This window comes from Armigeres subalbatus, chromosome 2 (genome assembly GCF_024139115.2).
Source record: "Armigeres subalbatus isolate Guangzhou_Male chromosome 2, GZ_Asu_2, whole genome shotgun sequence".
Lineage (NCBI taxonomy): Eukaryota > Metazoa > Arthropoda > Insecta > Diptera > Culicidae > Armigeres > Armigeres subalbatus.
In genome coordinates this window covers 110,281,935-110,306,769 of record NC_085140.1, presented here as the reverse complement: position 1 = coordinate 110,306,769, position 24,835 = coordinate 110,281,935, and the positions used below count along the sequence as shown (strand labels likewise).

At 39.8% G+C, this 24,835-nt stretch overlaps 1 protein-coding gene across 1 annotated transcript in view; it reads right to left on the bottom strand.

Moving 5' to 3' along the window:
* LOC134214937 (PR domain zinc finger protein 1-like) overlaps nt 1-24,051 on the bottom strand; it is a 148,064-nt gene extending 124,013 nt beyond the window's left edge. Inside the window, 1 exon segment of the mRNA XM_062694212.1 lies at nt 23,585-24,051. Coding sequence (XP_062550196.1) covers nt 23,585-23,960 — 376 coding nt within the window. The 5' untranslated portion in view covers nt 23,961-24,051.
* Nucleotides 24,052-24,835: the final 784 nt, after the last annotated feature.

The following is a 24,835-nucleotide window of genomic DNA, read 5'->3' as shown; positions in this document are numbered from 1 at the left end:
GCGATCGGAAAATTAGTGTTTGTTATTGATTCGCAGCGCAATGCGGTCGGTTCTTTGGAGTTGCTGAGTCAACTCAATTTTGTGTATAAATGCCGTGAGATAGTTTGAATCGGAATAGTTTTGAGGAATGAATAAAGTGTTTGTGGCTCGATTGTTAAATTGAATGTGTAGAGAACAGATTCCGCAATAACGGTTTTCGGACCACGACGTGGCCGACTAGCAATCTGGGCAAATTATAATGAATCTTGGCAATTCCTTTCGAGGAATTGGGGCAAAAGCCAAGTTTTTAAGCGGAATTTGTTCGTCTTCACTATTTTGATAATTTTATGATGACTCCACCGGAATAAACCGTTACAACCTTTATTTTGGTTATTCAAGTTATCTTTAGAAACCAGTAGCTTTCCAAAAGAATGGAAGAAGTCTTTTCTAATACCAATTTTTAAATCAGGGAAAAAATCTGATATTAGAAATTATCGTGGAGTGGCCATTATTTCATGTATTCCTAAACTTTTTGAATCAATCATCAATAGAAGGATGTTCAACCAAATAAAACATATAATAACAGATGCACAACACGGGTTCTTTAAAGGACGTTCGACTACTACCAATCTTTTAGAATTTGTAAATTACTCATTGAATGCTATGGACAAAGGTAGTCATGTTGAGGCGCTTTACACAGACTTTAGCAAAGCATTTGATAGACTCGATATTCCTATGATGATTTTCAAGCTTGAGAAATTGGGAATTGAGATGAGAATGGATTAAATCGTATTTAACTGACCGCCAACAAATAGTACGATTTGAAGGGAAACTGTCGCTTCCAGTCAATGTAACATCTGGAGTTCCCCAAGGCTCGCATATAGGACCTCTTCTATTCATATTGTTTGTAAACGATATATCACTCATTCTTAAGCATCTTAAAATCCTTATTTATGCGGACGATATGAAACTATTTATGGAAATCAAAAATACTGTTGACAATGACATCTACTTGAACGAAATACGCATATTTGATAACTGGTGTAACAAAAGCTTACTACAACTTAATGTCAAGAAATGTAATAATGATCACTTTCAGTAGAAAACGGAGCACACCATCGATAACTGTAACTCTAGGAAATCAACCAGTAAAAAAATGTGAAAGGGTTAGAGATTTGGGTGTAATCTTAGATGCTAAGCTAACCTTTACTGACCACTACAACACCATTATCCATAGAGCAACAAATATGCTCAGTTTTATTAAAAGATTTAGTTATAACTTTCAAGATCCTTATACAATTAAAACTTTGTACGTTGCGTATGTCACATCAGTTATAGAATATTGTAGTATTGTATGGTCTCCGTATATGAAATCACATGATGATCGAATAGAATCAATCAAAAAGCAATTCCTTTTAAATGCCTTACGCAAATTAAGGTGGACAACATTCCCACTTCCGTCGTACGAGGCGCGATGTATGCTTATAGATATCCAATCAATGAAAAAGCGTCGTGAGTTTGCCATGATCTCATTTGTGAATGATATTATTTCACACCGCATTGACTCCACCAAACTACTGTCTTGTTTAAATTTTTACACTCCTACTCGGCAATTGAGAAATCGAAACTTGTTTGCCACCTGTCATCATCGAACAAATTATGCAAAATTTAGTCCAATGAATCAAATGATGTCTGTTTACAATCAGTATTGTGAAGCAATTGATTTAGCCATGCCTCGTATGAGCCTAAGAAAATATTTTAGGAACATTAGTTACAATAGAACATAGGTATAAGTTTTTTTAATGTAGTCTACATTATGTTTGACGAAATAAATAAATAAATATTAGAAAAATTAAAATTTGTTATAAACCTCAATTGAATGATTTTGATTCAACAAATAATTTCAAAATTAGTCTCTGCAATTAGGTTCGACCAAGATAGCGAGAAATATGAGTAAAGCTTCAGAAAGTTTCATTATTTGATAAAACCGGGAAAACGTATTTCAATGCAAACAAAGAAGGGAACTTATAAGTTAGTTCTTTATTGGCATAACAAATCTCTGGTCATTTTACATTTGTAGTAGGGCAATGAGATAACAAGACTGATGCACCATTCAGGACAAATCAATTCCATCCAGGGTCGTGGGTTCAATCCCAGGTCCGTTCCATTCTCCTACTTTGTATCTTTCTCTTTATTTCTCATGTTCTAGCAATCGCTAGAACTGGAAATGGACTTCCATACCGTTTCCATTACTATTCCTATACCTTCAACTTGAGTATTCTAACAGTAATCTGCTAGAATTGGAAATGAACTATATATAGAGCTCGTTTCCTACATCCAATTAGAAATTCCATCAGTTACCTTCTCCTATCTATCATATTGGCAGCTCGTTAACCAACACGGACCTCTGCCTCTCCAACCTAACCCAGAAATTCCAACAAATTCCGCATGAACTCGTGGCAAGTGCAGAGGTATATTCGGCTTGCAGTGGGCGAGTGATTGCATCATCATTTCCTCCACCTTCCCTACATTGACTTGCATTCTGACGTGGCAGGCGCCAGTATGACCTAACAAATGAGATCACCAGTACTTATACATTGAAGATGTGTGCTAGTCCCAAGCAAACATTTGTTGGTTCCCTGTGCAAGAACAGCTGATCTGGTCATAATGGAGTAGCAACTACGAGCCGTCAATCAAGCTCAAGCAAGCTCAGCCATAAGTTTTGAATTTTTTTTTGAAGTATTTGATATTGTGCAACACCCTGTTGTAGAGTGATACTTATCGGTAAATGTAACAAAACAACTTAGTAGTTGTTTCAAGTTTGTAGAACCGGCTTTTTGATTTCTCATCATTAGCTGAAGGAACTATCAGTTTTGAGACGATTCATAAGCTCAACCTAAAACTAACAAAAACAACAAATGTTTCGAAAATGCGATTGTGGGCAGTGTTAACGTAGAATATTTATATAATTTTTCCATCGATTTTTATCCGGCAATTTGATTTGATTATGGAAAATAATCGTTGCTTGAAAGTGCTTCGCTCTAGTTTTATAACCCAGCAGCAGAGAAAATTCATCGATCCAATGACATCTATGCTATGTATTTAATTTTTTCGGTCCATTTGCTGGCTAAGTAGGACTTTTTCTGAGACTGATAACGTCAAAGAAAGCCACACAAAACAGAGAATAAACAAACGGGACACAACAGCACGATTTTCCGATTGTGTAATTATTTATAGCATAAATTATCTTGTCAACCATCGCCGGAACACCTGGAGGCATGGGGAGGGTCGTCGTTCAGTCAAACGCCTAGCGGGTGCTTGGGACTTGGGACCTGTCAGAGCTAACGAACTCTTTTGATCGTATGATGTCCGTGGTGCGATGTTGTTTAGGCGGGTGTCGCCTAACAAACCACGCTTGTTACGTCGCGTCGCAGCGCATCGTACCCTCGCTCGGTCGGTCGCGCGTTCTGGTTGAACGTGATCCATCGTAATTACGAAGTGAGACAAAACACGCAGCCAAAGTACACACAATCGTCATCGCAATGGCAGACAGCAGCGCAGCGTGGGGGTAGTCGATAAGGGAAGCAATCCGGTTGACGTTGGTTGGTCGGTCGTTTCCAACACCATCGTTACTTCGCTACCTCTCGCTTGGAAATGGTAAGGTTCCCAACCCCCGCTTCAAGTCCTATGGGCTCTAATCGTTCAGAACGCTCTCAACACGGATCTGCAGACGGTGGTGGCGTGGACCTCCGCACGCAGAAGGGGGTTGCCATGTGGAAATTAAATTAAAATTAAGCAAGCAATTCCACACCTCGCTCCTCGCATTCACACATTACCAGGTAATGTTCGGCTTTGTACTAAATTGAGAACAATCGCGTTCATCGACTGGTCGGGACGGCTGTGGAGTCCGTCGTCGGTTCGTCCATGCCACGTCCAACTCTGTCAACCGCCTGCCGTGTGCCATCGGAACCGTCATCGTTTGACAATCACTCGAACTCGAAGTGCCAACCTTGCTCGGTGCGGGACGATGAGGGACGAAAAGTTGTCCGTAGCGGACAGACCGAGAGGTGTTTGGATAGCGTTTCGAAGGGAGTAGGACGATAGCAACCTGTCGAGCTGCCGTTGTTGCCTGATTACTGGAGATGTGGAATGGTGTTGGGTCGCATTCTGAGCCCCGAGCTCGTAGGACTCCCCTCAGCCGTGTATGCAAAAAAAATCGAATGCTCCGCCGTCCTTGTGCTTGTCCCCGGTCGGTACCGGAAAGATTGCCGAGGGCTGTCTGTCGAACTCACGTGTGGCTGACTCAGTGAGTATCGCTGTGTATGTGCTGTGCAGGAGCCTGGAAAAAAAAGCAGCACCGTGCGCTCAAGGGGATTCGATTTAACATACTGGCAGGCGAAGGGTAAATGAATTCCGAATCCAAATCAGAGAATCGAACCCATAAATAATTTCCGCTGCCTGAATATTATATGGTGGCGAGGATCATGCAACAGCAGCGGAAGCACAATTCGCAAGCAACAGTCAGCCGTCAGGCGTCGACAACGCGTTAGTAGCGCTTCGACGGATTTTCCTGTTCCAACGCTTGTTTAGAGAACGCTCCACGTGTTGGCTGTTCTGGAAAAGCCTCAGTTTGCATGAGATGGGTATTTGTTTTTATTCGACTGATTATGTACAACCAAAAAGAGGATTGGGATCGAACACAGAATCTCTTTTTGTTCACAGTTATAAATAGTTCCTGCTTAAAATTTTATTTCGAATTTATATCTGTACGCCATATGCAAAACAATGTCGCTCTAGAACTAAAATTTTTAGCTGCACCAGGCATAACGCCAACACCCTCATACCATGTTTTCCCCTGAATGTAAAACAGTTCAAATCTACAAAACCTTCATAGGTGAATAGATTCAGATTATTTCTACTCTAAGCAAGCATTTCTACTCTAAGGTTGGGGGCTGATCATTCAGTGACATTTGATAAAAGTGAAATCCATTCCAATAGCAGTGCACCTCAACAGCAAATGGGGGCATGAAGAGGGCTTAAATTTGACAGAAAAAAAATGGAAGGGAGCTGATCAGTCGAGCGTTCTTTCGCTCGTCGACCCGTGCCGCGCCGGAAGTGCTTGTGTAGAGAGCAATAATCGTTAATTATTGTTTTTGTTATCGCCCTCGCTGGCGGTGTATTTAGTTCGCACTGGTGGTATTATAGAGAGGTGCAACTGTTCTGGCTGTGCGCGTGTGTATGTTGATTTTTCCACAGTATTGGAGCGTTAATAAATTATGAGGCATTATTCAATTCCCTTTGCACTTTTTCCCGGACACGGGTACGTTACCGGATTGATGGTGAGGCGCGCGACTACGGAGAAAGCGGGAGGCCGGCCGGGGACACCCGGTGGGCAAAGTGCAGCACAATATATGAATGCTAAATAGTTTATTCACTCCCCGGGATTTGGGTGTAGATTACTGGCTATGAATCATTGAAATGCTTTGGCAGCGGTCGCGACCAGCAGTTCGCGCTGGCAGCAGTTCCTATGGACGAAGGGTGGGAATTGAATGGGAGCAAATTGAAGGCCCACCGCCCATTCGTGGCCTATTCAGGCGACTTATTTGCTTGCTCGTGACAATGGGAATTCATTTGACAAGTTATTGACAAGTTGTACGGTCGCGTGAAATGTTAATCACTTTGGGGAATGTGGGAGGACAATTTTAGTATGTTTAGAATATGGCAGTGACATGTTTGTTTGGGCAGAAAAAAGAGTAAATTGTGATGGACGGATTGTGGTCAAGCGTTGGGTCGAGTTCAGAGTTGTGGCCAGTTGTTCAATTTGCTGGAAGAGTCAAATATGAAGCATCCAAAATTTCAAGTAAACAGACGGAGTCGAATAAAAAAAAATTTCAAATCGAATCCTTTTGGGATTCCAAAACGATTCCTTTTGTAATTCCAGAGCGAACCCTATTAGGATTTTTAGCAAATTCTTTTAGGGTTCCACAGCAAATTAATTTAGATTCTAAAGGGAAACCTGATATTCCGAAAGGGAATCTGATGGTTTCTCGAGACATTGGTTTCTTGTACAGTTGGTTGTAGCCAGTGTTGGAAATAACATGCAATCAAAGTAGTCACGGGTAGCCGAGATGATCAAGTAGGCCCTTGTTTATGTCCTGTCAACCGGAGCGACGCTATAAAAGCCGTGACATCCAGAGCAAGAATTCATTCAAGATTGGATCGCCAATGAGAAACAACCAACTGTGAAACAAAAATCAACCAACTGAGAAGCTAAGAAACGGAAAAAGCAACAAATCAAATTGTTATTATTTTTCAAACCGCAAATAAAAGAAATACTATTTATCAAGTTTTTACCCTGCTGTTTTTATCAAAATTTCCATCACTCCCCTTGATCATCGCCTACTTTATTTGATTCCAAAAGTGGAATATAGAAGCACAGGTACGGCCGATAACGTCGCAACATCCCTGGTTGCAGTCGCTGACATTTGGCCCTTCTCTCCGGCAGGTACGGCCGATAACGTCGCAACATCCCTGGTTGCAGTCGCTGACATTTGGCCCTTCTCTCCGGCAGGTACGGCCGATAACGTCGCAACATCCCTGGTTGCAGTCGCTGACATTTGGCCCTTCTCTCCGGCAGGTACGGCCGATAACGTCGCAACATCCCTGGTTGCAGTCGCTGACATTTGGCCCTTCTCTCCGGCAGGTACGGCCGATAACGTCGCAACATCCCTGGTTGCAGTCGCTGACATTTGGCCCTTCTCTCCGGCAGGTACGGCCGATAACGTCGCAACATCCCTGGTTGCAGTCGCTGACATTTGGCCCTTCTCTCCGGCAGGTACGGCCGATAACGTCGCAACATCCCTGGTTGCAGTCGCTGACAGCCAGTGTTGCCATTTGTATGTCATACGACACATAAGAAGTGCGGGGTTTTATTTGGGTTCATAGATTCACACCTCAACTTATCAACCAGCGAGCAGCAAGCCATGACTCGGCCTATCCTTGTCACATATCCGTAGCATGCGCACGCATCCACGGAGCCGCTGGCATACTGTTTCGTTCCGGCCATTTAGGGCGACATATTTTGGCGATCCTGCCAATCTATTTTTTGTTTCCTGTCGCTGATTTCATAAGGTGAGTTGAGTTCAAGTGCTTAATTTGTGAAGAATACAATATTTTAGGGTTTGAAAAACAACAAGACGCGTCTGAAAGGTCGTCGGGAAAAAAGCACAAGGCGTGTCTGAAAAAGAAAAAATGGAAATTTTTAAAATTGACCAATTCTGGACTAAACATTTTCAGGACTCCATACAAACTTTGGTTTTGGAACGGTTTTGGTTCCAACGCGGCTTTTCAATCCAAAATCAAAATTTGTATCGATTCCTGGGAATAATGGTCAGTCTGGAAAAAGTTGATCAGTATCGAGAATGTCTAATAAATTGCTTCATTACCTCGTGCTTCAAAACGCAACCAAAAATTATCCAAAGTTTGGGGGGGTCCCTAATGATTGAAGTCGATGCAATGTCTCGTAAGGGGCCGTACACATATTACGTAAGCACTTATGGGGGGAGGGGGGGGGGTCGATCAATATTTTACGCTCCATATAAATAAAAATTCATTTGTATGAAAAAAAATCTTACATGGGGGGAGGGGGGTTCGAAAAACCCAGAAAAATTGCTTACGTATTAAGTGTACGTCCCCTAATTGAAGGCGGTTTTTCTGTTGAGTTAAATCGTGTGTTGGAATTAAATGAGATAGTATACTAACACTAACACATCGTATGACAAATGATTCAATGTGAAATATAAACCAAATACTGCAAATACAGTGCGTCGCATTCGTTTAGCAGCACCAACATATTATATTTACATTTTTTAAATAAATCCATATCACTCCGTTTTTTTCTTTAGTTTATTTATCATCCGAAGTCTTAACAAATTGTAACGTTCCGTTCCGTTCCGCTAAGCAAACGGCTTAAGCGCCACCTTCCAGATTGAAAGGACCGTTAACTCGTGTCCGAATTACCCGACATGAATCACCCTCTCAGGGCAGGTAATTATAATTTAATTAGAACCGATGTCGCACTCAGTTACCCAAACGTCTCTTACAATTAAACCGAAGTAAATTCAAATACAAAAAAAAAATAATGAAATAAAGAAAAATAATGCTCGAAAAATTAACCAATGGGCAAATGCTTAGTTACTAAATAGAACCCAAACCAATCTTAAAATTAATAATATATAGTAGCCTAACTAAAATAGAAGTAAATTTCATTTTAATTCAATTTTAATTCGAAGTTAAATCTAGAAACAGCTCAAATTTATCGAGTTCAAATCGATTGCCTTAAAAAAATTGATTGAAAAAAAATACAAATTAAGGCAGACCTAAATTCCCTAGGTGACGTCACGTTTTGATTTATTATGCTCTGATACACTTTTCGGATCCACAGTTATCAACAAATTTTCTGGACCGGTCTAACCTTCTTGGCGGCGACAATCCCTCGACGGATGCGCGGAGCGATCCGAATGGCCAATCGTGCCTTGCGTTGCTGACTTGCTGGCGGGCTATTTGAGCGTCGCTGCCCTGACGATCTCCTGTGGGCTTGCATCACCACGTGATTCGCGTGTCGGCGTCGTACAATGGTATATGCGTCCCTTGGCAGTGGAGTGATGAGCTATTAATGGCTTTGCTCACGCCTCACGACTTATTGGCTAGCGATCCGTTACGTTCGTGCACGTCTAATTAAAAGTAGCCTGAACCTGCCGTTGAAGCGATCTTCTGATCAGCCCCAGATTACGCGCCCACGTTGGTTGGGCTGATTTGGCCTATTCAACGCGAATAATATTTTTATCGGATCACTCATTATTTCATTAGGCTTACCTGAGTTTGTTTGTATTGTAGTTTAATCACAAATTAGGCACTTATTTCAATAAATTCAATTTAACTCAACAAATTTGAAATCTAATCACATAAAACAATTTTAAAGAAATCTTCACAAAAATATTTAATTATTTCCCGAACTTACTTCGAGTTTAGTTTAATGATTCACACAGTTTAGAGAAGCTTTAGATTTTTTTAAAATATCACTCTGATCGCAATGATCTATTCACGACCAAGCACTCCACTTTTGTGAGAACATAATCGCGACCGAGATTGCGTTGAACCTATTTTTCACGACGCAATTTCCACCTAAAATGTACGACGTCGTACGAACCCGTTTTTTGGTTGGCTAATTTAATGAGAATCTCAAATCCACGACGCAATTAGTATTAGACAAGTAAGAGTAGCTCGGATTAATTCTCTACAACGCAATAAATTTGAATTTATGAAATATTTTCATTAGTTTTTTCATCTCACGTAGATGGCGCATCGTAGGTTTCTGTCTTCGCTAGACTTTCAAATATTGACAACCTTTCAAGATTTTCATAGCGAATTGCACTATATACTACTACATGAACACTAATCGGGCAGAACAACATAAATTGGGTTCTAAATAACGTTACAAAATAGCATAGTATGTTCAAAAACCCAGATTAATCCACCTAGCGGTGATGGTGCCTTTCTCGACCTTCGTAAAATGTGTGTGCTTGAAAAAAGATGAGCTAGTGGCTAGGAGTAAAAAAGACAAATTTCTTTGTCCATTCTATGAAATTCAGATTATTTATGGCAAAGATATTGTAGATCCAGTTGAAAACCGAAAATCATATTTTGTCCCATTTCCGGATGTCGCAACTGCATCGCGAGTGGTGCCCGACTATGGCACAGTTGCGCACTACTCGCGATGCAGTTGCAACATCCGGAAATGCGAGAAAATGCGATTTCGCGGGACCTCAGTTCGGTTTTCAGCTTGATCTACAATATGCTAATAGGAATTTCGACATTTTTGTTTCCTTTTCCAATCTTTTGACGTACATAATGCTGTTTCATTTCACCCAGTCATATATTTTAAGGATATCACTTTTGGATGTTAGTTGAACTGAAGCTCCGACTACACAAAAGAAAACGAAAATGTCATTCCCATCACGCGAGCGGAGGGCAATATTTGTTATGATATAAATCTCATGACCGTCTTTCTGCCAAACTCCCGTATGAAGTGGGAGAGACAGAGACATCATCTCAGTTCGTCGAGCTGAATCGATTGGTATATAACACTATGGGTCTCCAGGCCTTCTGTAAAAGTTTGGTTTTGGAGCGAACATACAGCCTTTTCGTATAAAAGGCTAAAATGGTGTTTCAGCCATAACTTCCGATCCCATAGTGCGATCTAGCCAATTTTCAATAGGAAACAATGGGACAGAATTCTGCGTCGAATGCAACTTGTTGCGTGTGAATCGATTAAGGTTAGGTGTCCGAAAAATAGGTGACATTTTTGTGATTTTTATGAAAAAAAGTATTTTGGTCATAACTTCCGATCCCATAGTCCGACCTGTCCAATTTTCAATAGGAAACAATAGGAAAGGATTTTGCGTCGAATGCAATTTGTTGCGAGCAAATCGGTTGAGAATAAGTGCCTGAAAAATGAGTGACATTTCTTACGCAATATTTTCGTATGAATTTGTATTTTGGCCATAACTCTCGATCCCATAGTCCGATCTGGCCAATTTCAAATAGGAAATAATGGGACAGGATTCTGCGTTGAATGCAACTTGTTGCGAGCAAATCGGTTGAGGATAAGTGTCCGAAAATGAGTGACATTTTTACGCGATTTTTTGTATGAATTTGTATTTTGGCCATAACTTTCGATCCCATAGTCCGATCTGGCCAATTTCAAATAGGAAACAATGGGACAGGATTCTGCGTCGAATGCACCTTGTTGCGAGCAAATCGGTTGAGGATAAGTGCCCGAAAAATGAGTGACATTTTTTACACGATTTTTTCGTATAATTTTGTGTTTTGGCCATAACTTTTGATCCCATAGTCCGATCTGGCCAATTTCAAATAGGAAACAATAGGACAGGATTCTGCGTCGAATGCACCTTGTTGCGAGCATGTTGAGGATAAAGGCCCGAAAAATGAGTGACATTTTTTAAGCGCTTTTTTCGTATGATTTTGTATTTTGACCTTAACTTTCGATCCCATAGTCCGATCTGGCCAATTTCAAATAAAAAACAATGGGACAGGATTTTGCGTCGAATGCAACTTGTTGCGAGCAAATCGGTTGAAGATAAGTGCCCGAAAAATGAGTGACATTTTTTACGCGATTTTTTCGTATGATTTTGTATTTTGGCCATAACTTTTGACCCCATTGTCCGATTTGGCCAATTTCAAATAGGAAACAATGGGACAGGATTCTGCGTCGAATGCAATTTGTTGCGAGCAAATCGGTTGAGGATAAGTGCCCGAAAAATGAGTGACATTTTTTACGCGATTTTTTCGTATGATTTTGTATTTTGGCCATAACTTTCGATCCCATAGTTTGATCTGGCCAATTTCAAATAGGAAACAATGGGACAGGATTCTGCGTCGAATGCAACTTGTTGCGAGCAAATCAGTTGAGGATAAGTGTCCGAAAATGAGTGACATTTTTTACGCGATTTTTTCAAATGAATTTGTATTTTGGCCATAACTCTCGATCCCATAGTTCGATCTGGCCAATTTCAAATAGGAAACAATGGGACAGGATTCTGCATCGAATGCAACTTGTTGCGAGCAAATCAGTTGAGGATAAGTGCCCGAAAAATGAGTGACATTTTGTTGAGTAGTTTTGCGCGCACACACACACACACACACACACACACACACACACACACACACACACACACACACACACACACACACACACACACACACACACACACACACACACACACACACACACACACACACACACACACACACACACACACACACACACAGACATCACCTCGATTCGTCGAACTGAGTCGATTGGTATATAACACTATGGGTCTCCGGGCCTTCTATAAAAAGTTTGTTTTTGGAGCGATCATATAGCCTTTACCGTATACTTAGTATACGAGAAAGGCAAAACAGATCATATTAAAAGCTTTATATAATGAACAAAATAGAAAAAAAGTGTTGCATTCGTTTAGCTGCACTGCAAAAAAAAACGATTTTTCATTAACTGTCGATAGGTTAATTCTTGGTAGCTCTTTCGTTGTTTTTTATTACTTCGAAGATACGCTTGGGCATTGCGCTTATGTTTGCACCCAGCATTCCTTTATGCACGCTTTCAGGTCCGCCACGGTATTGAACTGACGTCCATTTGCGTAAACCTTTGAAGCCATTATTCCCCACAGTTTCTCGATAGGGTTACAATCCGGGCTGCAAGCAGGCTATTCCAGAACGGTTATTTCTTTTGCTTCAAACCATGCTTTTGATTGGCGCGATACGTGGTTTGAGGCATTGTCCTGCTAAAAACACAATCCTCCAAAAATGGAATCAAAACACCTTTCAGGAGCCTGCAGTAAACTGTCGAGTTCATTCTCAGCTTAGAATAGCGAGAAAATGCACCCCACACCATTACCGTTCCTCCTTCAAAATTCCTCTTGGATCGAAAGGCCTCTTTATCCCGCAAATCGAGCCAGTAATGGTTATAGCAATCAGGACCATCCAAGTTGAATTTGTTTTCATCAGAAAAAATCACATGGTTCCATTCATTAGTCCAATGCATGTGGCTTTGTGCTGCAGTGTAAGTTTCGGTTTCGACTTTGGTTTTGTCCATTTTATTTACAAATAACTCCGCACAACCTTTTCTGATTTATTGATCTTACGAGCATTTTCCCGATTAGATCGACCAGAACTAGCCAGAATGCGGATTTGACCCTTTTCGACCTCGTCCAATCGATTTGGCTTTCCCATATCTGTTAAAATCAAAATCAATGGTGTGTTTGACATGAATATGAAAGGTAACAATTACTTCAGTAATGATGTAATAAAATCTTTTAAGAAATTACAAACCTAAAAAAATGGCGAAAAACTCTTGCAGCGTCTAAACATTTGTAACGCCCCGAACGCAGAAAACACATCAAACTCAAATCTACTGCCTATAGATAACAGTATAAGCGGCCGAGTTGAGTTGGTAAATATGTTTGAGAATCTCACTACTACATACATACGTGATTAGATGTCTTGCACTGAAACAAAAAGCAAACGGATATAATTTTGAAGTGCGGCTAAACGAATGCACCGACTGTATTCTGCGGCCCAAATATCAATCAAGTCCATATCATGTTTTGCTATTCTGTTCGTGGCTTCTGCTAGGGTTCTCAGGTTCTGTGCGAGTTACGTATGCCTGCAGCAAGCTTGCCCACTCGGACCCATTAGAACCATTGAATTCGAAACCTGCTCCTTTTGTTTCAGCAGGTGCTGTTTTTTGAAGCGTATAGTGTGTTGATCGAAGGATAGATACGTTTCACGCCCAGATTTTTTTACAATCCTGCACGTTTAAGAACCTGCCAAAATCTGTAGAAAAAATGGACGTATGCGAATTTAAAAATAGCACAACTTTTTAAAAAAATATATAATGTTTTAATATTAACCGGTTTTTATTTAGAATTTCAGTCAGTTGTAAACAACTAACATGGAAAGTGAAGCTGTATGTAAAAACCAATGTAATAGACAATTCTGTAACAGCACCATCTCAGAATCGAATGAAACTTTGTACAAAGATATGGTATTTTAAAGTTTTTCAAAAATTGTCAAGGGTAACAATTGATGAGGGCCTAATTTTTGTTCATTGATTTTTTAAAATCGATGTAACTCTAAAATGGCAAGACTTACAAAAAAGTGTTGTATGGCGAACTGTCGTCAAATTCCTAGAAGTTTTTTGGAAAAATATCCCTCCTCCTCCTCCTCGGGGCCCTCCTTAGCCGTGCGGTAAGACGCGCGGCTACAAAGCAAGACCATGCTGAGGGTGGCTGGGTTCGATTCCCGGTGCCGGTCTAGGCAATTTTCGGATTGGAAATTGTCTCGACTTCCCTGGGCATAAAAGTATCATCGTGTTAGCCTCATGATATACGAATGCAAAAATGGTAACTTGGCTTAGAAACCTCGCAGTTAATAACTGTGGAAGTGCTTAATGAACACTAAGCTGCGAGGCGGCTCTGTCCCAGTGTGGGGATGTAATGCCAATGAGAAGAAGAAGAAGAAGAATCCAAAAAATTAAAACCGATTTCTACACTGAAAAAAAATATTTTAGAAATTAAAATCCTCATCTCAGAAATCGATGAAATTTCTTCTGCAGATAGGTATTTCAACTATCTAACTTTTTTGGGAATAATGTTTCTGTGATATAGGGGGAATGACGGCTTTGGCAGGTTTTGTTCTATTATTGGCAGGGGGTTTTTGTTGACCAAATGTTATGAAATTTGGCCACAATATTCTTTGATATGCAAAGAATGTTCAGGCCAAATTTGAGCATAATTGGTTATAGAAAACCCCCTGCCAATAATAGAACAAAACCTGCCGAAGCCGTCATTTCCCCTATTTAAGGAAAAAAAGTTTTTCTAACAAAAACTTTTTCCATGTATATTGAGAGAAGTGTAGGTTCAGCAGCCTATCATTAACAAACGACACATTTTGGACGTATACAAATTTGTTTAGGAAGCAATTTAGCATAATCTAACATTAATGTGGACCAACATTTCAAAAGGGCGTATATTTTCCTAGATTTTTATATCAATGTTACACACAAATGACCAGATCTACACAACTGTAAGATCTGAAACATAAAAGAGCGTTTCGTTCACCGAGAAAATAATTCAATGAATGTAAAGATAAAAATTGGTATATGTAGCTTTATCGCATTTTTTATATTAATAATAATCCCTTTTTTTAATTTTTTCTTCAATTTTCTTTGTTACTACATTTAATTCTTATTTCTACTTGAATGCTCATCAATTTGTTAATTTACTCGAACAATTTGAAAACTTTTGGATCTTCATCAGATTTGGAATATTTTTAAGCCAGGATTTTATTATGAGCGATTGGTATAAAAGAATAAAACTTTTGTGTGCCAATTTTTTTTTTGCTCTTTTGAAAAGTTAATCAAACTCTTCTGCCATTGTTGAATATTGCTCATTCGATATATAACAGAAATGTTATTTAGTGATATTTTTGTCTGTTTGTGTAACTGCCCATTCCTACAACTCCCGAATACTCTTAATAGTATTTCCATAATCTTGGGCAAGACTTGCTCGTTTTGCCATTCGTTTGAGAGTGCCACCTATAGCATCGCAAGGGCCTTTTCCGTGCGATGTTGTAAAAAAGTGCCATTCTGCTTCGAAGTCATGTTTAGAATTGAAATTACACAGACTTGTGCTCTATTTTATTAGGTGACAAAAACATAACAGCTTCAATTTAAATGAGATGTACATTACCTGCACAAATAAGTGGATGAATGTAGTTCCTTCGATCGAAAAATTTAATCTTGATGGTTGAAAATACTGCCCATGATCGCATATTTGTAACACTCGCATTTTTGTTTATTTTGTTGAAAGCCTGTGAATCATTCACAATGCTCAATCTACTGCATCTAATCCCACAACAGTAAAATAGGCTTTACTATACTGCTCACCTGTGGTAAGCTGGAAATGATTGAGTTTGTGGGGAGGATTGACAAACGATTTACAAAATCAATCAAAATGCAAATGTTACAAAATATATGCGATCATGGGCAGAATACTATTTGTGCAATTTGCACCTAGCACTGGTTGTCAAAATTAGTCGAAACCTTGCTGATGAAGTAATGATGATTATAAGGGTTTTTTTTTAATTTCGAGTAAATCTTTTATCGCTGTGAGTATCGACGAGGATTAAGTCGGAGGATCACTTCGAAATGCGTAATCACGCACGGGTAGTTTTTCATGGGTCGATAACTAAGTTTCCAGCTGGATATTGCAGCAATTTACCACTCTGAGTTGACTAAAACAAGACTTTGAAGGAAAAATATAAAGAGTTTTGAGAGATTAGTCTGTTCTTCCTAATTCCTTAGAAAACCTTTGTGTTGTAGTTGCTCGTTACTTTCTCACAAATATGAAAAAAATCGTTTTCATTAATGCTGGGAGCATTACGAGCTGAACACTCTTTGAAAAAAATATTCTGTATCACAAAGTACTTTATCATGAATTTTAAGATGGTTTTTACAAAAATATACCAATCATTGATGAAAAATTGATTGATTGATAATGAACGATTTTCTTGTTTGTAATACATGATTTCACAGTGAACTTCTCTTACTCGATATTGAAGAGAACATCTAGTAAGTAAGTAATTTATATCATAAAACATATCAGATTGGACAGAATTCACATCCGTTTAGACAGATTGTGTTTTGTAGAATATTTAATAACTATCTAACCCATCTTATATGATGTTATCAGATTTCTAATTAATGCATCCATGCGTTTGAAGCATTTATTGTCGCCCACTATTTGATCTTTCCCGTCAAAAATTGTATCTCGTTTTATTGTCTCAGTCGATTCTTTGGCTTATTTAAGATCAATTTTCCCAAAGAACCCATATTTTTTTAAGCCTCTAACTATTTTAAAATCGAAAACAAAAACCGAAAAAGTTCTCCACGTGTGAACCGTCCTGAAATATTCACCCGATATGTTCGTTCAAAATCGGGCCACTCATTAAAAAACAGCACTTTTACGATTTTTGTTTCAAATTTCAAAAATACTTGGAGGCTTAAAAAAATATGGGTTCTTTGGGAAAGTTGACCTTAAATAAGCCAAATAATCGATTAAGAGAATAATTTTTTTTTGACGGGAAAGATCAAGTAAGAGAACCCTTTTAGCACATGGAGTGGTAAAAAAATGACTAATTTTGTTAGATTTATCCATTTGTAAACATAACTTTAGAAAACCAGAAATTTACTTGTAGGGTCATCTCTATGCGTTTACAGATTGGTTTTGAAGTTTCTTGTCATATAAAATCTGATTTTTCAATGACAAACTTTTCAAAATCCAAACAACGGCTAATCTTGCTCACGTTTCAAAGAGCACACATTACTGAGCAATAGTGTTGTGGTGCAAAGAGACAAGGACTCTCTATCTAAAGATCGTGAGTTCGAATCCCGCGTCGTGAATTTTTGATCTGAAGTGTTGCCTAATTGCGGACCGGGAGATACGGACTAGTGGAAGGGTTTTATTTTACGTGGGTCGGGTAATGACATACCCATCCCCACACTACATAAATTGAGCTGCTCAGGTGTCCGGTTACTTTTATTGCTCATGAAAAAACAAACATTATTGTGCAAACGGATAACTGCCAACTTTTTATTTCACGCTTGCAAAAGTATAGCAAAAATTGAAAGCTCAAGGTAGGTATTTGCTCCTATACAGATAAAAATATGTTGCGATTTTAAATGTTTTTTTCATACACATATTTGGAACATGAAAATAAACGTAATATTCAATCGATCTAACTGTTCATTTGAATCGACATAAATTCAAACAGTGCTTGCTTGTAAAATTCAATCAAATTCAATTGAATGTCGAATATTTATTTGTTTATTGAGATTTGTTCCAATTTCACATCATGTTGAATATTAAAAACAATTTACTGTGTACTTCTAAATGTGATGTCAGAGCTGTAGCGTGGACGCGTGGGCGTTTTTTTGCGAGAAGGGTTTAATGAATTTTTGCTTTATGAATTCCTAAAGTCTCTATAACCTGTATATGTCCCAATAGATAGAAAGTAAGGATTATTAAAAGACAAGAACATTTCTAAAAATCCGCTGAAGTTTAACGGTTTTCTGAAAGATTTAATAAACTAATGCAAGTAAAAAAATCTATTGTGTGGATTCACGACAAAAAAAGGATTTAATTAGAAAAATAAAACAGCTCTCAATTTTTACTTGCTATTCGATTTTGATAGCTATCGAACCTAGTCACATCAAGAAGAACTCTTATATGAAGTGGATGACCATCGGAATCGCCATTAGCCCTTTCGACGACGAAAAATTCAATTTCGTAGTGGCTTGGTTTGCAAAAACTACTGATCTTTTTCAATGAACTTCAACTTTGGAGTGAATTGGTTGATTATGAGAATAGCGATTGGTCCAAGTCGTATCAAGAACAAAACAATAACCAATCAATAACCAACGGGCCCTATTCAGATCAAGGTATATGAGTTTTCGGAGTGGGTCTGACGGTAGTTTGGTGGCAATGTTTTTTTGGATGAACCAATAAATTTCTACTTTAAAGAAAGTCAGATACTGATCTCCCTCCCTCTCCCTAATCTGATTTAGCCATCGTTACTGAAATCCCTTGATGCATATTCTCATATTCAGCATACCATCATTTCAAATACTCTTTCCCGCTCAAAGCTTTACCAGTTTATAAAGATTAGACTGGATCAAATGCGATCGTATAGTTTATCGGCATAAAATGAGCGAATTTATCTCAAATTCACACAGTACTTCCGTACATCTATTATTAGATAACGGTTTGCATTTTTAAATAGCAAACAAAAACTATATGTATTTGATTTACGCTTCACCTTTGGCTTATTGAAGTCCTTATCTGGGGCTCCTTCCCCAGAATTTTGTTTCATGCTCCTTTCCATTTGCATTTCCTGTTCCTTCCGTTTTCCCTCCACTTTTTTTCCATCAAGTAAATAATGAAAAAGACATTCCCAAATTAGGGGAGCATGCCGACGTTCTGATACATTGAAATGTTATGACCCTGGGAGTTCCCAGAAAGGGACTAGCCTAGACCCCAAGCTGCTGCTAAATAATAGCTGTCGTTATCAGGACTCCGTAAGACAAAATGGTGATCGTGGCGTGGTACCGTCCTCGCTCCGGAGGTGCACTTAGGCACGCGGAAAACTACCAGCAACAGGACGCCGATTTGCAAGATGGCGTTCTCGTGGTAATAACACCTACAGTTGTTGAGAGGCGTCGAAAAGGCGCAATCACCACATACGCACGTAGCTGGATTCCCACTTAGTTCGTTCCCGAACGTCGAACTATCGGACTGACTATTTGGGCTGATTAACCACTTATCATCAAATTCCGAGTTTCATGAGGAAAGGAACAAACTTCAAAGATGCTAGTTGACTGTAGGTTCTTAGTATCTCGTACCTCGACTGATCGCTTCATTCCTTTCTTCATCGAAGACTCTGGAGCACATATGTTTGATAACCGTATTCATTTGCCACCCACTTTTCCCGTTCTTAAATTGCGATTAGACACTAACTTGACAAATTATTTCCCTGCATTCCAACACCATACACAAAGTGATACCATTCGGTAACAACCTGTATCAGTTATTGACGGAACAGGGCCTTCCGGAAATACGTCAAATGTATTGATTATGTATGTAGTCCCCGAGAGAATCGTAATAAAAGGTTAAATTTGTATCACTTTGAACCAGTGAATTTTTGAATAATTTGTCATCACTTCCTATAGCGGAATTCTGGATTTTGGCGCCATCTCTAGGGCAAGGCGCCCTTGGCGGGGGACAACCCGGCCAATATCACGCTACGGCGCTGTGTGAGGTGCATTGAAGATACTATTAATGTATATGTTGGGGTGATTAACCTCAAACATTTTGAAAGTAAATTAAATTTACCCTTAACTGGTGGAATTAAATGAACAGTACTTAATTCGTCTTAGACGGTTTAATACATTCCACTAAAAGAGCCTAATATATTTTTTTTAAATTTACCGTCAATGCTATTGAAAGTGCAAAATACTGGTTTATATGTAAACCGTTTGTTTGAAAACTACATAAGTGATATTCTTGGCCAAATGAGTGTTTTTATTGGTTGTATACTATTTCGCCGAAAACCATTTCGCGGATTTTTTTTAGCGGTACGACATTTCGCAGAATGTATCAACTCACCGAAAGACATTTCGCGGAATGCACCTTTTTTCCGAAAGACATTTCGCGGAATGTACCTTTTCACCGAAAGTCATTCCGCGGAATGCCATTTGGCGGAATTCAGCTAGAATAATTACCGATTTCTGCTTAATTACATGAAATCCGGGCAATTTTTGACCCTTCCTTCGGAAGTGTCTATAATTTCACTTTGTATGCGTTACGCAGGTGTGTTACGTATTAATCTATCAAGAAATCTCGTGAATTATTAAATAAAATGTATGGTATTTTAGGCAAATTCACTTTGACATTGAAAATATAATTATAACAAATGATATGACATGGAATAATGCCTATTTTTCTTATTTGTTTCAAAGAAACAAATGATATTAATTGAGGTACATATAGAAGCATGTACAAAAAAATCTTCTCAGAAAAGCAAAAACGTAAAAATTGAAAGGGATTTCAAAAATTTCTTCAGTGGAAGGTAGATAGCAAATGTGAGCATGTTTTGAGACACTAATAGATCACTTGTATGCATGTATGTGTGCGTATGTGTGCAAATTCTGGAATTTACTACCATAAAAATCTCGCTCATTTTTAAGGTATTGAACAAGTTTAGTTTTACCAAATTAAGCATCCATAAGACGAAATATATGTTATTATTGAACGCTATTGAGTTTCGCTCAGATCAATGACTGATTAAGTTAGTTCTGGATTAATTAATATCGAGGTCTCTGGAAATTACGAGTACAATATATGCAACCAGCGTTACGATAGTTACTAACCATGTCACAATAGTTATTCAATCCGACGAGCGCCTCATAGATAGGCAGCATGAAGTACAGTACGTTATCATTCGTTGAGTTGAAACTCAACCCATGACATCCGCCTTTGGGTAGGCAATTATTTTGGCACTTTCACGGAAAATCGCCGTGGGAAGCTGAGTAGTTTTATCTCGTTTTAAATATTGGAGTCTGGAAAAAATTTCCTTATAACTAAGGAAGGGTCAAAATCTCACTGTAGGTGGATTAATCTGGGTTTTTATTTTGGATTTACATCCGATTCTTTTTTTACACGGGGGATGCGTTTTAGATCAAAATTTGAAAATCCGTGTAAAAAAAGTTTTATGATTTCTCGACGAATCATGCAAAATGGAGCAACTTTGCAAAAATTTTGTATGGGATTTTTTTTACACGGCCGTGTATTGTAGTATTGTAGTAATTTTTCAAACCCGAACCCATCGGGTACGGGTTCGACTCGACCGTATCTACCGCCCGTTATAAGGCGAAAGGAGTTGCTAATGTTTTCTTTCAAAGAACACGTCTTCCCGGTATAAGGCGAAGGGAAGGGTAACGCCTTCTTTAAATGGATGCATCTGCCCGGTATAAGGCGAAAGAAGTTGATAATGCCTTCTTTAAAAGGAATATTTAGGTATAAGGCGAAGGGAGGGGTAACGCATTCTTTAAATGGTTGCATCTGCGAAAGGAGTTGGTAATGCCTTCTTTAAAAGAATGCGTCTGCCCGGTATAAGGCGAAAGGAGTTGATAATGCCTTCTTTAATGCATCTGCCCGGTATAAAGCGAAAGGAGTTGGTAATGCCTTTTTTAAATGGATGCATCTCCCCGGTATAAAGCGAAAGGAGTTGGAAATGCCTTCTTTAAATGGATGCATCCGCCCGGTATAAGACGAAAGGAGTTGATAAGGCCTTCTCTAAAAGAATGCGTCTGTCCGGTATAAGGCGAAGGGATGGGTAACGTCATGGGTAAAATGGATGCATCATGCGAAATGAGTTGATAATGCCTTCTTTAAATGAACGCGTCTGACCGGTATAAGGCGTTCTGGGAGGCGTTCCTTAGCCGTGCGGGAATATGCGTGACTGCAAAGCAAGCCTAGGCTGAAGGATAGTCTCGTTAATCTCGTGTTAAACAAATGCAAAACAAAATGGTAACTTGGCTTAGAGACCTCGCAGGTAATAATGTCGGAATGCTGAATGAACAAAGGCTATTATTATTAATATTCCGCGAAATGGTGCATTCCGCGAAATGGTACATTCCGCCAAAAGTCATTCGGCGAAAAGGTACAATCCGCTAAATGTCGTACCGCGAAAAGTTACAAACCGCCAAATGTTATTCCGCGAAATGTTCAACCGCGAAAATGAATTCCGCGAAATAGTTTTCGGTGAAATGTTATACAATCGTTTTTATTTATTCGGAATTATCTTGCTGATTTGTTTGCCTAAATCTTTTGTTCTGAATCAAAAAATAGTAAGATTTGGTGCCAATTTGTTTGATTAATTTATTTTACCATGTACATATGACAGATTCAAAAATAAAAATTATGAATGTTAAAATCCGAAAATGAACGATTTTGTCAAAGCATAGATGTCAAGTTTGCATATTTTGAAACCAATTTATTGTCAAAAAATATTTCGGTTTTACGCAATATGTTTGTATTTTGTGGGGAGACTTGATCCCCCTGTTTCATCGAGAACCAAAGTAGTTTTGTTCCAGCATATTTTTAGTATAGATTCTTTGGACGTTTGTAGGAGTTATTTTTTAGATTGGCAACCGTATTTATTCTGCAGGTCATTTTATGTGTTAAGTTTTTTTAGTGGCCACGCAAAATTTGAACAACTTCTCCTAATAATGACCTAATAATGCTATAATTTTGTCACAGCACAAAGCCATAAATATGCTATATGACCTGTACTGGTCAAAATGTCAACTTTCCATCACTATTTTAAGATATTTGGATTTCAAGTTGTTGCGTCTATATGGGGACACTTGATCTCATACACACATACACAAATTTGGCGAAAAAAATTAAAAAATATATAAATTTGTTCTTATGCGGCTATTCTCGTGTAGATTTGACAGATTTGATAAAGGGTTGGCTCGAAAACATATTTATTAAGTAGATACAATAGAAAGGGGATCAAGTCTGCCCAAATTCTAAGATTGCATGCGATGTCGAATTCCATAACTAAAATCGTTCATGAATACTCACCGCAAAATGATTTACTTTGGCCGCTCCAAAGTAAATCATTTTGTATGAAAAACGGCAAGTGGGCACTATATTATGCTGGCCACTGTATACATCTTTTATTAAGATTAGTGCTTCTGAATCTGTGTGGTAATTTTCAAATCAGATTCCAACACGTTTCATCCTAATCAGATTGGACTTGGGATGCTCTCAATTGGGCGGTATGACATTTTCATTCCGGAAAACAACACTCACTACCGGTCTCATCCAAAACAAGACAGATAATATAATCAAAGTCAATCACAAGCAATTATAAGTCCCGAACTTTTGCTCAGTAACAGACACGAACAAAATCACAAAACGTGCCATAAAAACTCATCAACCCGAAATCCAAACCGTTCGTTGCACATTTCGCCCTCATTAAATATTTGTCAATGCCCGCTCTCCCCCCATCTTGTTCCCCCGGTCCAGCATCAAACCCGTTCCGCCCGACCTCCCTGGCCAATGCCGAAACCAATCAGAAGACGTTTTCCGAGGGAGGAAAACGACGACGCTTCCATCTAGTAAAATATTCATTAACCGTTTTCAAAACTTGCTCGAAGGATGGCAAATCCCCTCCGCTCTTCCCCGGCGATGAAGTATTCAACAGGAAGCAAGCAACGGCAACAGCAGCAGCAGCTGACTAACTGACGGACGTCTCAATCTTGATCCCCTCCCACTCCCGTGAGAAGATGCTTTTCAAACAAAGCGTCCCGCTTTTGTCCCCATCGAGACGGAACCCTTCCGCCGTTTGCGCTCCGGTGCAAACCGGGAGATTATTATTCCAGTCAGGGACTTACCGTTATAGAGCATAGTCGAGGACGCATCCCGGGTGGCCGCTTCCGGCGAGTGTGGCGGAGGGCTGGGCGCCGTTGCACCGGCCGTGGGCGACGAGGGACCCCAACAGGTGGCACCACTAGTTCCGGTCGATGTGGACGATGCCGCCGATGACGATGACGTTGACGAAGACGGTGACGATTGGGCCGGGTTGGAGGAGCCTTTGGAGGCTGCAGCCGCCGGTGAGTCTCCAACGACGTCGATTTCTTCGTCCTCTTCGAGGACTTCGACCACCACTTGCGGGGGCGGTGGCGGCGAGGGTGATGCTGCTGGGGATTCTTCGACCCGATCGGGCCACGGGTAGGCCTTCCACTTCTTCGCCATCAGGCAGCGAGGCATTGTCACCGACGGGAAGGGAGGAAGAAGGGCAGCGAAGGTCTAGTTCCGGCAGAGACGGAAAACGGTGTAATCAGGTACTTGTTTGTTTCGTTTGCTGGAGGGGCGGAGCGGGTCGCGAAAGTCAATTCATGTTTTCCCTGGGCCCTGCAGGTCAGAACCGGAGTAACTTTTTCTTCTTATTATTTGGGGTTAGTTTGGAGTTCGCGGTAAACAGAACGGAGAGAAATGTTGCAGCACAAAGCGCAAGCAGCAGCCGGTCCCGACTAAAATCGATAGTTTCTGTCGCTTTTGGGGCTTTTTCCTGGTTCGCTCGCGTTTTGGCTGGAGTTGCGGGCTGGGTTGGGCGTTCCTCGGGATGGAATAAATTTTATATTCGAACGTGACACAGATACCAAAAACTTGATTCCGTTTTCTTCGTTTGGGTTGTTCCCGGCGGCATTCACGTCCCCAACATAGATCTCCCAGCAGGAGGCCTCAGGGTGGAAGCAGTTCACTCGCACTCGCCGATATAGTTTTACGAGTCTGTTTTGTTAGATTCCGGCAGAAATGAAATCAGAACAGACATCCAGAGATGCACACACAGAGACACATACGTACGGACAAAATGGTTCAACGTAAAAATCCAGAGTTCACACACTTTTGCGGCGCAGATTCACAGTCGGAGAGTAGTACAGCGTCAGAGTTACGTATCCAAGAGTTTCAGTAGTGTAGCACACAGTAGTATTTGGTAGAGTGGTAGAACCGTAGCATAATCTTCATCTCGTGGTCCCGAACATAGCAAATCAAACGTAAAAGACACACCGGAAGTGTATTTGATGAGAGAACTCACTGACGACGATGACACACTGGCAGAACCGAAAAACACCGGAAGTGAC